This window comes from Pipistrellus hanaki, assembly GCF_964339955.1.
Source record: "Pipistrellus hanaki genome assembly, chromosome: 2".
NCBI classification, from domain to species: Eukaryota; Metazoa; Chordata; class Mammalia; order Chiroptera; family Vespertilionidae; genus Pipistrellus; species Pipistrellus hanaki.
In genome coordinates, this window is record NC_140504.1 from 28,965,388 (window position 1) to 28,982,702 (window position 17,315).

Here is a 17,315-nt window from a genome sequence, read left to right on the forward strand (position 1 = left end):
CTAAAATAAACAAATCTATTGAGGCAGAAAGCAGATTACTGGTTGTTGCCAGTCACTAGAGGGAGGGAAGAAAGGGAGTTTCCACTTAATGGGTACAGTTTCCTTGATGATGACAAAAGTTCTGGAACTACGTAGAGGTGATGGTTGCACAACATTGTGTACTTAATGCTACTGATTTATACATTTTAAGATGGTTAAGGGTGAATTTTATGCTGTATTTTACCAGAATTTTAAAAAAAGATATACTGAGAAGATCTGTTTCAAAATAATAGTAGAAAGGAGGAAGATTGGCCCAACAGGGCAAGATTGGCCCTGATGAATGGTTATTGGGGTTACTTTTGGGCACATGGGTGTACATTATACTGTTCTGAATACTTTTGTGTATTTTAAGGGTTCTTCACAAAGTTTTTAGAAATCCCATTATGCAGCATACCATGGTTGAATGGCAGCAAGACGGACCCAAGCGAAGTCCTTGGGTAGAAAGAAAAGAATATATTTTCTCAAGTGAGCAAAACATATGTTTGTGCCTCTTTTCCAAATCCCATTTTGAAAAACACAGTGACCAGACCTCCTGTGATGCATCCATTTCTCCTGTATCAGCTGGAGAGAATGTCCTACCACTGAGCTCTTTAGGCCATGTAATTACAGTTCCCAAGGAAAGCAGGGGAATGCCAGTGACTCCAGTCCCTTAAAATTAGATTGGACCAAATACTTTCAAATATTCTGTAGGAAACAATCCTGCTGTAGCCAGGCACTAATGTTAGCGATTTCTATAATTTGCTTTCCATTCAGCTCCAGCTGAAGGCTGCTAAATTCTTTTCATCTCACCATGGGACAAAATGATTGTTAAATTATGTAATGGGATTTTTTTTTTTTTAAGAAAGAAACCAGCATTTGCTAGCAATCGGTTCCTATAGCCACACAGCATCGCTGATAATTATTGCCACCACACAGCGGGGACTCTCCCTCACCACCAGTAACCTCCGCACATTAATAAAGAGACACAGGACTCAACATGCTGAGCCTAGCAGCGGTAAGTCAATAACTTCATATGTCACAAGCAAGAAATAATGGATCATTAATATTCTTCCTAAAAGAAAGTTCTCAAACAGTTGACACCAGAGTAACAATACTAGCTTACATTTGCTGAGAATCTACCTACCGTATGCTAGGTACTGGGCTAAGCGATGGTCACCTATTATTTCAGTAATTCTCCTTCTCCTTAGTTTCCTTTTCATGATTTACTTGGCAATAAAGCTTAGGTATGGTCCGCATCCTTATCTGTATACTCATTAAATAACCAGAGCAGGGTTGAAAGCATGATGCTCTCTCAAGTACAGCTACTAACCTTAGGCATGTTCTCTAACCAACCTGAGCTCAGCACCCTACCACCATCACTATAAAACATAACATAAAAGATCAATCTCAATGGTTTGATGTGAACATTAGTTTTGTCTATGAATATAAACTTCCTAGCAACCAGAAATCTTAAATTATATTTATTATTTTTCTTCCTTTTTTGTGGCATTTATATGTATTAAAAAGTTTCCAACTTAGAAGATAGCATTGATAGCTTCCCAAGATCCACTTCCCTTGGATGGTGAAGAAATGGCCAAAAGGTGCTTATAAAGCTGGATCTGTGTTTCTAAAGCCTCTATTAATGAAAGAATACCAAGGATACCTGTTGTTTATCAAGTTCATACCACACAGCAAGAAGACACCGTGGTCCATTCCAAAGCATTGGATCTTTTTTTTAAATTATATATTTTTATTGATTTCAGAGAGAAAGGGAGAGAGAGAGAGAGAGAGAGAGAGAGAGAGAGAGAGAGAGAGAGAGAGAGAGAGAGAGAGAACTTCAAAGATGAGAGAGAATCATTTATTGGCTGCCTCCTCTCCCAGTGTAAGAAGTTCTGGGAATCGAACCGTGACCTCCTGGCTCATAGGTCAATGCTCAACCACTGAGCCACCACGGCCCGGCTGGATCTTTTTGTTTAGAAGATTGGGAGGCAGTGGTGGTAGGATCTTAAAATCCTCACTCCACACCACCTACTTTACTGGATCAGAAAATGAAATACACATGTGTGTCACATGGGAAGAGAGAAAGAAGGTTAAGTTGAAGGGGAGGACAGAACTGTGTTCAGGGACGATGGGGTTAGGTTTGGGCCTGGAACAGTGAGGTGGGGAAGCATTTAAAACAGCAGCATAGTGTAATGCAACTCAATTAATAGGGAAAGGGTTGCTTGAATTATTGGGCATGGGTAGTTATTTCCATCTAAATTAAAGTGGTTATTTAAAAAAAAAACACAGTTCTAACATAGATTTCATCTTTTGTATGGCTGCTTTTCACATATTTTTGTCAGTTGTCTTATATTTTTGAGGAGCAAGATGTTTTCGTGTAAAGGTTGTGGGGGAAGGGATGCTTACTGTGCCCTCCTGTGCTTTTCCCTCTAAGACAATATTTAAGGAAAGGGCCTTTGGCCTTAGCTGATCCCAGAAGGAGTTTCAGAAACACTGTCTGAGCCCCTGAGTTCACCTCCTCACCAAGCCTGAGAGATTCTGGATGATTTCTAGGGTCCCTCCAGTATTCACTCACTTGCTAATTAATTGCTTTTAAGTTCCTATAACAAGAAATAAAGATTTAAGCAGTTTTAAAACTGGAGGCACTAGCCCAGAATTACCTTGGCAGAAACTCATTCCTCCCAAATGCCATCTAGGAGAATAAATGACTGCTAACAGACCCCTTCTCTTTTATAGTAAAAGAAGGGGCAGGAGGCGGGATAAAGAAGAGGAAGGCAAAGGAAGATGAGGGTCTGCCTAAAATGAGAGAAGTTTGCACCAAGATATTGAAGAGGCACCCTAAGGAAAGGATAGGAAAGATAAACTTCCAAGAATTCACAACTCTGCAAAGGATCAGCCTATTGACCTTGAAGGCCCAGAAACATCAGCAAGGCATAGGATATTTTTATTATGTGTGGCTGGAAATAGCCACAGAGCTCATGTGCATGATTTATGAAGGTGTAAACAAAACCCAAACTCAGTACTTTGTTAAACAATGAGCTTCATTCACTAAAGGTAGTTTAAGTCTAACAACATAGAATATGTGTATAAAAAAGTACCAAAATTGGTAGGTATACATTTATCATTTCAATCAACTAACATACACATAAAGTAACACTGTTGGGAATTTCAAATTTGGAAAAGCAACCTAAATAGCTTTTTGCATTCATTTTTAAACCAGCATGTCTTGGGGTGGGGCAGGGTATGGAACAACCCAAACTCCTTTGGCTCCTGGATTATATTTTTAGACTTGAAAAGAGAAAGCTTAAACTAGAAATTCTAAGTCTTCCAAAGATTTAAAAAAAAAAAAAAAAAAGAGTCCCAAGGATATGAAGTCCCAAACTTGGTCGATAAGTGTTCTGGATGCTGAACAGATTTGTATCTTAAGAATGATGATGGCATTTTGAATATACTGAGCCAACTGGTATTTTTAGCAACCAGAAGGCAAACCAAAACACAGGTCCCTGGGAATGCTTTCGAGACACCCATATCTAAGGAGATATCCACCTCAGAGTCAGCATGGCAGCACTCAAGGAATGAGGGAAGTTCGCTACTTCATGTGTTTGGCATTTGGTGCCAAATTTGTCAGTAGGCATGCAAGATAGTAGTCTAGAGAATTTTCCTGTTAGGTGAAAATCATTACATGTCCATCTGGGCCACCAACTCAATCATAGAAACTAACTAGAGACTGTAAGAAATTTACAACTTGGTCTCACAATGTGTTACACTCAAATAGAAGAATTTGAGGTGGGAATGAGAGAGAAAGTTTTCAGATGAGTTAAAAATAGAAAAAGGGAAAATATGGTGGCCTTAGAGAATTTAGGACTAAGCAACTTGGTTGCTGAGGATTTTGAGAAACACAATATAGTAAATAAGGCCATAGACTTGGACTCAAAATTAATCTAGAAAATGAAGAGGGCTGTATAGACAGACTGTAAGGTCTTCCTTTTAGGTGAAAAGCAGTTTAATTACAGTTCAAATGAAATTCATTAGGATAAAAGAAGAAATCATTTTCACATTCTTGTCACAGAATCACCCATTAATTAAAAAAAATGACTCTATAAAAGCTGAGCTCAAGCCCAGTGGCAAAGTATTAAATTAAGCATAGTTCTAGATACAGTATGTGTCTGTATCTAAGTAACATAGTTTGTTTCTACCGGTCATGCAGTGGGGCAGCTCTGAGTCTGGGAGACTGTTTATACTCAACCTTCTTGTATTTAGGAAATCCTATATTTACCAAGGTAAGCCTTCTAAAATGTTCTGCTCACCAATAGTAAGATTCAATCACTTCTCCAGGCAAGTGACCTAGCTTTTACACATGAAGGAAAGGCATGTTTTATTATAAAAGTGACGGATACTGATTCAAACAACGGTCCCTCACCCCCTGCCCAGATGAAAGACTCATTTCTGATGCATAGAAAAGAGAAATTTTAATTAGCTGTTCAAAAGACTCAGCAACAGGTGGTTGAATTCTTAATTGTCATATCTGCAACATTTTACATTTAAATCTTAAAACAACCAACATGTTGGTGGACATGATTTTTGCCAAGCCAAGGTGCTATAGCAACGTAATTCAAACTATTATAGACTTAGGTCCAGGGGCTGTGGCCAACATCACTGCATATTCCAGAAAGTTCCCCTCATTGGTAGTTGAATGACATCATGTCTTAGTTCATTTCAGTATCTCATTCCCATCTGACCTTGTACAGGGCATGGATGAGTAATGCAAATGCATGAAGTTGAGCATGCATGCCAGGCAGCAGGGAGCGATGGGGCCCTGGTGTGAACTAGAGTGGCACGTGCCTTCTACTCAACTGCCAAATGGCTCTACCATACTGCTGCTATTGAGGATCTTAGGCCCAATATTTTTAATTTTTTAATTTTAATATTTTTATTTTTTAAAATATATTTTATTAATTTTTCTTTTTTTTACAGAGAGGAAGGGAGAGGGATAGGAAGTTCGAAACATCAATGAGAGAGAATCATCAATCAACTGCCTTCTGCACACCCCCTACAGGGGATGTGCCCACAACCAAGGTACATGCCCTTGACCAGAATTGAACCTGGGACCTCTCAGTCCACAGGCCGAGGCCCTATCCACTGAGCCAAACTAGTTTCAGCTTAATTTTTTTAAAAGATCATTTGATTTTTCAAGATCTTTTAAAGGAATAGAGACTTTTGTGTGAAACTACTCATTTTTTTCTAATGTTGGCATAATTGCACAAACATCACCTTATGTAAACCAAGCTAAACATATTTACCTGGACAGCATTTAGCCTCCAGGTTGCCAGTTTAAAGACTCAGACTTAGTCCAAAGTTTTCACTTTTTAAAAAATATATGTTTTTATTGATTCTAGAGAGAGGAAGGGAGAGGGAGAAAAAGATAGACACATCTGTGATGAGAGAGAATCACCGATTGGCTGCCTCCTGCACACTCCCTACTGGGGATCGAGCCTGCAATCTGGGCATGTGCCCTGACCAGGAATTGAACTGTGAGCTCCTGGTTCAGGGGTCGACACTCAACCACTGAGCACACCAGCCAGGCCCAAAGTTACCACTTTTATAAGGAAGGAAATAAATGCCACAGACCCAAATGCCAGGTTTGAATCCAGGTCCCAGATTCCAGGCAGGGTTCTAGCCACCTGCTAGAAAGTTTGTCCCTAAAATGCATACAGTCTAATGTCTTAACTCTTTAGCTCTGCAAGCCGACACTGTTACAATCTAATGAATGGCTTACAGAGTTATTTCAATACAACAATCTATTTTACTCGACCATACTACATTTGGAAAGCTAATCAGAAATTTATTTCCTTTTACGACAGAGTCTAGCCCTGTGGTGGCTATCAAAAGAGACAACAAATCACATGCGATTTCATTTTCTAATGTTACAGAAATCAGAAATTATGTTTACTAGACAGACTTTCCCACTCACTCCCGGTGTCTGAATGGCCTGCAGCGGCATGGTGAGCCTCCCATCCCCGAGCAAGTGCAGAGAATGAGCCGGCAGTGCCATGTATCAGAGCTCGCCTTGTTTCCCAGAGATGGGAATCTTTATTGAAAGAGCTCTCTTTTTTGATTTCCGGATCAGGCCCTAAGCAGTTGATAAGGGAGAATTACTTGGCCATTATCAGAAGCAGTTGTATTTCCACAAAGAGCTGGTACCAAACAAGAGTTTATCTCTGCGACAAGACTGATAGAATTCGCACCGATTATAATTCAATCAGACACCTGAAACTGTCCATGTATTGGCTGGTGGGTTATGGGCAAACCTCTGTCTTCCAGCCACAGCAGACAAAAAGTAGATGGGAAATATTTTCTATGGAATGACCACTGGGGATACATCTGAGGAAGTGCTGCTCTTTGGGTTGTGACAGGCTGTGTCTCTATATAATCCATAGTAATATTTTACATAAAGGTAATTCTAACAGAAAGCCATTAGCCTAAAGAGTCAGCTATCTGTGACCTTTGCTATTGTTTGCTAAAACATCCCCAAAAGGTGTAATGTATTTTCAAAGTGTATTTCTTACCAGCCTTATGAGCAGCTTTGAAAGTTGGAGAAACTGATAAACAGATATGAAAGGTGAAGTTGAAATGAACTTATTTAAATACAAAGCTTCAGTCCCATTTGCAACACCAACATTTGAGATGGAAATTATTTTTTTACAATGAAAAGAAGTGTGTAGAGTTCAGGGGAAACTGGCTTTATCACACTAGCTGAATTTGGGGCAAGTTTCTCAACTCCTCTGAGCCTAATTTCCTCATCTGTAAAGTAGGGACAATGGTTGTAAAAATCTAATGAAATAATAAACAATGCAAACAAATGTAGCACTTTCGCACATGATAAGCAGATGACAAATTTGACCTGCCATTATTATTATTAACACAAAATGGCCCAAACGTAGTGAGACAGAGGCCTTGGAATTAATACACACTATTATATTCTGTAACCAAGTTCGCACCAATATTGTAATCTGCTATAACTTTCCCAATTATGTTTCTGTTTTGCCTTTACTTTTCCAAGTGTCTCCTTAGTTTGTCATTAAACAGAAGAATAATTAGAAAAGAAATGATGTTCTTGCCCTCATGAGGCATTTCATACCTGTGCATTTTTATTCCCAGGGACACAGAAGCTAGTGGGGATTGTCAGAACAACCCTATGCACACGCACAAATCTGACAAATGCTGGGTCCTCTGTCTTCCAAGCAGATGTTGGACATATTACTGCCTCATTTTGCCACCTGCATCTAATTACAGGTAGAAAACCAAAAGTGAAAGGAGGGTTCTTCTCCATGTGACCTGGTTTTGGAAGTGATCAGAACTCACTGATGGCCTTTTGGCAACTTCAGGAAGGGGATTGCTAAAACAGTCTCCTAACTGGTGTTCCTGCTTCTACTGGTGGTGGAGGTGCCCATTCATTCTAGTCTGGACCCAGCCACCAGAGGGACCCCTTCACTCTGTAGATCAGATCACATCCCTCCACCTTCAAAAGCACCCCCTCCCATGCTCCCTTTCCCCCCACCTCCCAGAGGAAAAGCTGATGTCTTTACAATGGCCTTAAGGCCCTGCATGATCTAGCCTCAGGTCTCATCTCCCACATCTTCCAGTCACACTGGCCTCATTGCAGCTCCTGGTAAACACCAGGACTGGATGGAATGCCTTTCCTCAGGTTAATTCCACAGGCTTGTCTGGCCACCGTACTTCCCGCTGCCATCCTACCTGTATTCCCGTTAACACTGCCCTGCTCTTCCAGAAACTTTTAGCTTTCAGCATTCTCTATAGTGCTCTTGCATAGTCAATTTATTGTTTGTGGCCTGTTTCAAGAATGTAAGCTGTACGAAAGTCAGGGCTTTCTTCAGTTTTGTTCACTGATATATCCTAAGTCCCTAGAAGAATGCCTTGCAGCTAGCAAGTATTTGATATGTATATATTTGTTAAAAAAAAATAAATGCATGAGTGGATTAATGAATGAATTAATTTTTTGTGGTGAATGAATAAATGAACACATAGACTTGTAGGCTCTTGGTTCCCAACAACCACAGCCATCTCCAGGAAAAGAGCAATTGGCTAAAGTGAGAAAGGATTGGGCGGCGACTCATTTCCAGAGTATACAACTCCCGTTTGTGTCATGCAGAAGCAGACAGGTTTCCCGCTTTCTCCCAGTTCCAATCTGAAAACGGAATGCAGATTCTGCTCATTACAAAAAAGAAAAAAAAGCTCAGTGCCTTTCACCGAACTTCTGGCCAAGCTAAATCTTCACGTTTCGGGATGCCTGCATTCATTCGGGTGCTGCATCCATCCAATGAGCTGTGAAACCCTGGGAAAGTCAATGAACGTGACTGGGACCCAGAAAAATAAATGACAACTAATTTTCTTTCCAGCTTAGAAAATCTCAGCATTAGGAAAAAGGTAAAAACCAGTCAAGCACTGCTTGATCATTCCTCCTCTTCTCTCAACCAACAATCCTATATAATAAAAGCCTAATATGCAAATTGTCCCCTCAACTGGAAGTTTGACGGGGAGTTCAATGGAGTTTTGGGGGGGGATGAAGTCTGTCTGGCCAACTGCCTACAGCCCCTTCCCCTGGCCTTGCTGGCCTGGCAGGTGGCAGCGGCAGGCAGCCAGGGGAAGGGAGTGTCTGGCCGACAGCCAGCAGCCGCTAGGGACCCTGCCCATGCATGAATTTTGTGCAGTGGGTCTCTAGTTTGTAAATAAATACCCACATTTTAATAGTTCAACCTAACAAGAAAACCATCTCACAAAATAAATGATCATCAGTCATAGTTAGGTGTGACTCACCTAGAAATACTTGTGCTACCTCAAGTGATAAGCTAGGATGTGGTTCCAAAGTTACATTAATGGTTTTTTTTGTTTTGTTTTTTTAAAAAATTTGAAACTGTAGTCCTGACCAAACAATGCAGGAAGCCACCGACTGTCTTCACTATCAGAGAAGTGTAAACAAGGATCCGGGAACACTGGTGGCCCTTGAGCCCATGGCAAAGGTCAGAGCTATGCACCGATTGCTTAGTCCATGCAATGGGGGCTCAAGCTATTTCCTGACCAAACTGTCTTAGAGTAAATCTTTCTAATATTTACTGACCTTTAGGATAGTCTGTCTGTTACCCCAATTACCCACCTGACTAAGGGCTAGATGCAGATCCAAAATTGAATGAAAGGTTGACGAGGCCTGAGCACCAGTGGAAGTCCTTCCCCTTGAGTTGGGTTTGCCTGCCTGGCCCCCCAATATTCCCAAATTATTATTTCTTGTTTTGTCTCTTTCATTTGTGTGCAGCCCCTTTTCCAGATCCCGAACCCTGAACCATGCAGGATGTGGGTCATCCACAAACAAAAAAGCTTTTCTACAGACTGCATTTAAATCGCTATTATTCCCCACCTGTTTCTGCAGCTTATCCAACGTATGCCATCTTATCAGTTCCTGTTGAACCTGCATGATATTTTGAACTCTCAAAAGTACCTGTTGCGTCAGGTTTATACCAATAATAGTAATAATAGTAACCAATTTTGAACCAATAATGACACGTTTATTCACAAAACAACTATTTTTTCAGCATCATAAGCCCAGTACCTCTCTAGCATTAGAGGGATGCTGAGATGCAAAAGACACAATCCTGCCCTAGGAGAACTGACTGTCTATATGAGGAGTAAAGACAGCTCAGTGAAAAGCAATAAAAAAATGGAGCAGCAGAATTGGCTCTGATTTTAGAATTTAAGAGAAAGTTTAGGGGATTAAAAAAGCAGACATGAAAAAGAAAAATGTTTTAAAAATCAAATTACTGCAATTACTACTGAGATAGAAATATCTTCAATACCACCAGTGCATGCTATTGTAGACATCCCCACCATGTCAATGAACATGTGTATTTCTTTCTTTTTCTTTTTAAAAATTTCTTTACTGATTAAGGTATTACATATATATCCTCATCCCTCCATTAACCCCCCCATCCCCTCCCCACTCAGGCCCTCACCTCCTTGTTGTTCGTGCCCATTGGTTAGGTTTATATGCATGCATATAAGCCCTTTGGTTGATCTCTCTTCCTTACCCCCACCTCCCCTACCTTCTTTTTCTTTTTTTGTGTGACAAAATGAAAACATCATATCTAACCAAAGCTTCTAAAAACAGCTTTAAAAACCCCACTATAATTGTTAATGCTGATTCACTTATAAATATAGATCCACAACATTTTAACTGGCTAAAGAGCATCCCCTAATGAGTTTACTTAAGTCATTTCCTATTGGTTAACTTTTACATACATCTTTAGGTAGTTGTCCAAGTATTTATTTAGGATACATTCCTGTATGTGGAAGTACTGGGTTATTATTATTTTCCCCCCACAAAAGATAAGGAGTTTATTTTATGACATACTTATTTGGATGATTAGTACTTCTACATGTTTTTAAAGGCAACCATTTTAAGTGACAACACGTATCAGGCTAGTAGAAAACAGTTAAAACAAAGCCCTCTCTTTTGATCTTACAAAGTCATGCAGACAAGAGAAGGCACATCTGGTCTGGTCCAATCAGGCTTCTTGGAATTATAAAAATCTTTCTACGATGAGCCAAATTCATCTTTCTGGTAAAGATTAATTTGGCTCATCACAGAAAGAAGGTTCTTTGAAGGCTGCTGCTAAACTCATTTCCCTTTGAAAAGGTAAATTTCAAGACAAGATAGTGCAAGAGGTAAGTTTTGATTTACGGAACATTTATAGACTAACTGTGCTTAGTCTCTGATTTCCAATTTATTTTAAAGAACAGAAACTATGTTGACAAGTTTCTCTGCCTCAATTTACCAGGATAACCATGAATGGCACCAGAATTAGGACAACTTGATTATCTTAATGATTCTGTCCTGACACCTGCCCACAGGGTCTGCGGGTGAAGCCCTGGGGATGCCAGGCCCTGCCAGTTCTGTGCCCAGGATACTTTTGGTATCTGGGGTCTGAGAAAGCAGTTCTCCCACTAGATTAAGTCCTCAAAAAACTCTTTTCTCTCAATAGTGATTAATAAAACAGTGCTGAGTGGAGTTTATTTTGTGCAGCTAAATCTGGGAAGTCTGAGCATTCCTGGAGCTCCCTGTGGGATGTGTCATGGACCAAGAATCCCTTGAGTATGAGTATTCGCTACTGGAGGGCTCTGTCGGGTCAATCAGATTTCAGTCAGATTTTTATAACCAGTGCCCACTGACCCCTCCACGCTGTCCCCAGTGGCTCTCTGTGAAGGAGAAAGGCCCGCTCCACCTTCGGGGTACTTCAGTCCGGCACTTTTGGGGCAAAGCTAGAGGAACCCATGGATTGAGGTCGAGGCATAAAGACACTGTTTCCACGTAAGAATGGCTCAAAGTACTTTCTTGATTGTTTGGGTGAAAATCTGCATAAGAAGGTGGGGGGTCAGAGACCTTGGCATCTGCTAATATACTTCCACCATCAGCTGCAAGCCCGGGTATGGCATCTGAGGGCGGAGCGCCGGCTCTAGACTCTCGGGTGGCACCTGTCTGCTGACCATCGCCTGCTGCAGCCTTCTTGCTTTTTCCTTTTCATTTTTCCTCTGAGTGGTTTGTCTTCTTCTTAATTTGTTTGCCTCCACCTCACAAAATTCAACCACTCACTCACTCTTTTCTACATCTGCACACACTGCCTGCACCTTCCTTTGCAGCGTGTTGTAAACCTGATGGATGGCCCTGATGTCCTTCATGACTCCATGCTTGTCAAAGAAGACAGTGCCATGACTTTGGTATAACTCTGAGGTGTGTGTGGTACTGAAGACACTTTATACTCTTGCTGGCTGGTATTGCCCAGGTTGGGAATAGCAAGGGAGATCCTTTGATTATACCTTTGGTTTGGTCTGAAGAGGACATTTAGAGCATGCATGGAATTGCTGGTGGTGGAGATGAAGCTGAAGAGGAGGAAGATGCAGTCAGGCACCCCAAACATGCGGGTGAGCTGCTTGTGAAGGACCTGTTCCCTGTATGATACCTGCTGCTGTGTGTTCCCCAGGAATCTATACCACCCGTTCACTTTCTTTCTCTGATCTTTAAGAATCCTGTTCAAACTCTCTTTGTTAACTTTGCTTGTGTAATCATAAAAACTAAAAAACTTTGAACAAGGCTGATGGTTATGGGTTTCAATGACTTGCAGAAACTGTGTTCCTGATTCGGGAGTCACTGATGCTAAAGGTTTCCCTTTTGTCTCACTTCTCCCAGCAAAAATCCTTCGTGATCGTCATTGCTGTTGGCACTGTGGAAACACACAGCCCTGAAGGTGTAGCCCGAAATGGAAGCCGCCATCATGGAAATCTCTCCAACCATACTGGGTTATTTTCATGTAAAGCACTTTCTTTGGGAGATGTGTGCGTGTGTGTATCTTATATATTCCAATTGCTCCTGAATAAAGCTGCACCAATGTTTATTACCATAAGCAGGGGTGTATATGTCTATTCTTGATATTTCATTTAAAAAATCTTTGTTAATCTGCTAGGTAAGAAATGATATCTAATTCTCATCTTTTGCATTTATATTTTTAGTAAGTTACCTTTTAAAAACATCTTTATTGGTTATTGCTACTTCTTACTTTGTAATTGCTGCCTTGTTCTTTACTCAAACTATTAGTAGTTTCATATTTTTCGTATCCTAATATATAAAAACCTTGGGTCAAAATGACCAAGGCTTGACCAACCCGAAGTCAGTCCTACAGTTGCTGGGTTGCTGTGGGAACCCAGCTGTTGACTGCTTCTGCTGCAGGAATGGTGCCCCACCACTGACTGCTGAGGGAGGCTGAGAATCAGGGCCAGAGAGAGGCCTGATGAGAGAAGCAGGAACTGATCCATTGCCTCTGTGGCAGCTTTTGATTAGCACTTGTCTCTCTTTTTCTCTCCCAGTCTGTCCAGTAGCCACACCTCCATTTCTCACCAGGCCTCCACTGGGGCTGCTGATCAGCCCCACCTTTCTGATCAGGCTTTATTGATAGGCCCAGAGACACTGACTGGCATAAAAACCGACCAATCAGAACCAAATCTGGGTGAAGTGTGAGGAGCTAATGGTTGCCTAGGAGGCAGAGCTTTTGACACTGATTGGCATAGAAACTGACCAATCAGAACCAAATCTGGGTCAATTGTGAGGAGCCAATGGCTGCATAGGAGGCAGAGCTTTTGTTGCTGACTGACTGGCATAGAAACCAACCAATCAGAACCAAATTGGCAGGCAGAGGAGGGTAGTTGGGGGTGAGATCAGGCTGGCAGGGGTGGGCATTTGGGGATGAGATCCGGCTGGCTGGGGATGGCAGTTGGGGGTGAGATCAGGCAGGCAGAGGCAGTTAGGGGCAATCAGGCAGGCAGGCAGGTGAGCGGTTAGGAGCCAGTGGTTCCAGATTGCAAGAAGGATGTATAAACTGGCAGTCGGACATCCTCCAAAGGGTCCCCTATTGGAGTAGCTGGAAAGAGGGATCATCCCCCCACCCCCCCCCTACTCCATGAATGAATTTCATGCACCAGGCCACTAGTTGATTTATAAAAATTCTTTCCTTGGAAAGCTATTAAATTCTTATCATTTATGAAATGAATATTTTCTCTAAATTAGCTATTTGGATTTTTATTTTGTTTCTTGTGCTTTATAATAAGAAACTTCATATATCTCTATTTAGTATTATAAAGTCACATTTATTTTCTCTTATTACTTTTATGTTTTTAATTATCATATTTACATCTAACGTACACTTAAGAGGCCATAATTAAGTCTTACGATAACTCAGAGTTCACATAAAAATATATAAAATCAATGTGGTCATACAAAGTGGGTTTACTTACTCAAAGTACACATTTTATTTTAAATTTAGAGATTGGTCTTATTGGGGAGGAGGGATATTCCCAGCAGATCTTTTCACTTTCAACAACTGTAGTATTCAATATCAAATGACATGAAAATCTTATTTTTCTGAGCCAAAATTATTATATTCTTTTTGATACCTATTTGTGGTCACTGTATATATTTTTTTCTTTTTAGCTGGGCTATATGTGTAATATGAATTAAGAGAGTTTCTTCCATTCAAAACTGAGTTCTGTGGCAAGTTATCTATGAAATAGTGGTAATTTGATACATACAGTTTAATACATAATTTGATATATATTAAGCACTGGATAATTCAGTGAATTTTGTGTGTTAGACACATATTAATATTTCTGGAAAATGAGCAAGACGATAAATAGTTAAAAGGTATTTTTGGAACCATTTATCTAAGAATAATATATGAGATGAACTGAGGAGTGTGTGTGTGTGTGTGTGTGTGTGTGTGTGTGTGTGAGTGAGAGAGAGAGAGAAAGAGAGAGAGAGAGAGAGAGAGAGAGAGAGAGAGAGAGAGAGAGAGAGAGAGAGAGAAAGAGAGAGAAAGAGAGAAGCTCCAAAATCTACGCTTTCATTGAACTGGCATAGGATGGTCAAACCAAGGCAGCAGTATAAGCTTTCCCATAGGACAAGGTGAATAAAACTTGCAATGGAAAAAATCAGGAAAGTGCGAAGAAGAGCAATCTGGGCTGGAAAGGGATAGGAAGAGTGGTTTTGGTATCATTACTGAATTTTTAAATAAAGGAACAGTCAATTAGATCTGACTTATAGACTGTCAAAGATATAGTACTAGGGCACATATCTGAGTGGACAAGAGAAAGAAGGAAAGCAACCTTTGAGAGTACCTACATGATATGAGACACGATCATAAGTGTTTCACTCATAGAGTTAGAATTTAAATGTCAGTCATCCACACATCAGTGATAGATAAGAAGAGCGTATCATGTAGAGCTTCTTTAGATACCAGCTCCACCATTTCTAGCTATTTAGATCTTGAGAGAGTTTTCTTCTCCTCTCTATAAACCTTAGTTTCATTATCCAAAAAATGAAGATGATAATAATAATGTCTACCTCAAAGAGCCAGAATAAATTATATAACGCAGAAAAAAATAATAGTACAGTGCTTGAAATATAATAAAAACAGATATAGGTAGTCATTAATGGGTAAAAACAACAACAGAGAACAACTGGCTTTAAGGATGGTCTACATTAAAAGATAGAAGAGAGAGATACTAAAAAGACAGAGAGGTATTCAAAGAAATAGGAGAAAACCTTAAAACAACAATATTATGAAAATTATTGGGCTACGGGTTTCTAAAGAGTTCCTTAATCAAATTTAGTCATGAGGATAGAGAAATAGACCATTTAGTCCTGGTTGTTCTTCATGTAAGAAAAGTAATTTTGGCAAGCACTACATACCCAGAGTTGGTCATCCATGCCAGGTGGGTTCTTTTTGATAAAAGCACCATAGTATGTAGCAATATTCCGGTGGTGAGAATATTTTTTCAACATGTTAATTTCTTGTTTAATTTCTTCCTCTTCATCCTGCATTAGAATAATAAATATTTAGTCATGAAAATCACTGTCTTAGAATTATTTTCCATCATCATGGATATCAATTACATAATAAATTTCTTTCTTAAATTATTTGTTCTATGATGATAAACAAACACAATTATTATATAACTTGATTTTCTTGATTGACTACAAAGAAAAAAATTGCAAGACAACACATTGACTATCCAAGGTGTATTCTGTTTGTATAGCAAATAGGCATAGCTGGGGAGTTTGAGGGGGGGGGGGGAGATATAAACAAAACACCTCATTTCTTCACCTGCTAAAGATCAAAGTAGGCTGTTGAGATAAAATTCACGCTAGATTTCTTAGAACTATGTCCACTGAATACCTATTACTGATCAGATCTTGTATAGGGAAGATTTAGGAAAGTGAAAAGAAAAAAAAATATATAGGCTCATTTTAAATTTAAGTTCATTTTCTTTGAAGTTTACTTTGATTGAAGTACCTGACTGAAGATGAAAGTCAGATGAGAAAGGCAGTGAGGACAAGTTCCCTAGATCTGAGGAAGTTCACAAAGCAGGAGTACCCATCTCACCTTCAGGAAACTAAACATGAGAAGAAAGGGGAACTGCGGCAGTTATGCGAGAAGAGATAACTCTCCTACAGAGTAAGTGTCCTCTTTCGGGTTTCATTCATTCTGAGCTTCAATTTGGAGTCTACCAACTTGGGTCATTTTTAGACACCTCCCACCCGTGTTCTCTCATAATTTTATTTTGATATTTTAGAGGCACATCAGTTGGACCTTCAATTAGTATTTTATTTTTGAGGTTGGTGGAAAAACATTTATCCCAGGAAAACTGTTTTAGATGTAGCTGTAACAATAGAATGATTATGCCTAAGTGTAAGATGTTACCATGACCTGAAAGACCACTGTCTGTATCCCTCTCTGTTCCCTTGCCCCCTCTATCTGCTCGGCCTCCCTACAGTCTCTACATTGCTGAGTCATTCTGCAAATGATGCCTTCTTTCACTTCCTCTTCTTCACACAATTTTTACTCATCATTTTTTTTAATTGAATTTAATTGACACCCCTTGAGGACATCTTCTCTAATTCTCTCAGGCAATGTCAAATTTCCCTACCATATATATATATATATATCTTGCCCACCCCTATACCTCTCCCCCCCTACACTTCTTGATGCATGTACCATAGTTGCTGATACCAGTTGGAGATATGGGCCAGTCTGTATCATCAGTTCCCTCTACTTGACTCTCTTCACTATGAATTGTAAGCTCTCTTCTGCCTCCAGATCTTAGTTCTAGAGTCACTTCCCCCACAAAGCTCTTTGAGCTGCCTGATTTTAGTCTAGCCCTGTGGATAATCATGTGCTTCTTCCTTTATATCACCTACCAGAATTGCAATGCCCATTTATCTGTCTAACCATTTGAGTATTTCTTCCTTATTAGTCCATAATAACTCTACACGCAGGAATCTTTTGCTTTTTATAACAATCCCAGCACCAAGCAAAATGCCTCTGAATAAATGTAAGAATGTAGGAATGAATATCTAGAAAGGGTCCAACCACTCACTGAAGCATGAGTGAGGCTTGAAAGGAACTAGTAAGAATAAGATGAGGAGTGTGATAACATGTTGACATTTTCTAACCACACAAAACTAAGTCTAATAACAATGGAGATGTGAAAATCCAGGAGAACTGAGCAGCTTACACATCACATGTTTTAACTAAGTTGAAGACTAATCTCAAATAGAATGTATGATTGGGACGCTGAGCCACGGAGGAGCACATGCCCAAATGGTGGAAGGAAGTGAGGGGTTTGGATGGAGGCTGAGCGGGGAGATGGCATTTTGCTAACCAATGGATGGCATTCTTCCC

The 17,315-nt window shown here is 40.0% G+C and overlaps 1 protein-coding gene and 1 pseudogene across 6 annotated transcripts in view; both read right to left on the reverse strand.

Moving 5' to 3' along the window:
• Window positions 1-17,315, reverse strand: part of TNIK (TRAF2 and NCK interacting kinase) — a 355,562-nt gene that overhangs the window by 136,438 nt on the left and 201,809 nt on the right. For all 5 annotated transcript variants that reach the window (XM_084874084.1, XM_084874083.1, XM_084874082.1 and 2 more), the window contains exon 4: window positions 15,323-15,448. In XM_084874084.1, the coding sequence (XP_084730210.1) occupies window positions 15,323-15,448 (126 nt within the window). The remainder of the gene's footprint in view (window positions 1-15,322; window positions 15,449-17,315) is intronic.
• On the reverse strand, window positions 11,111-12,423 carry LOC311617875 (BRISC complex subunit Abraxas 2-like; annotated as a pseudogene). Its single transcript has one exon. The product of its transcript is annotated as a BRISC complex subunit Abraxas 2-like (transcript).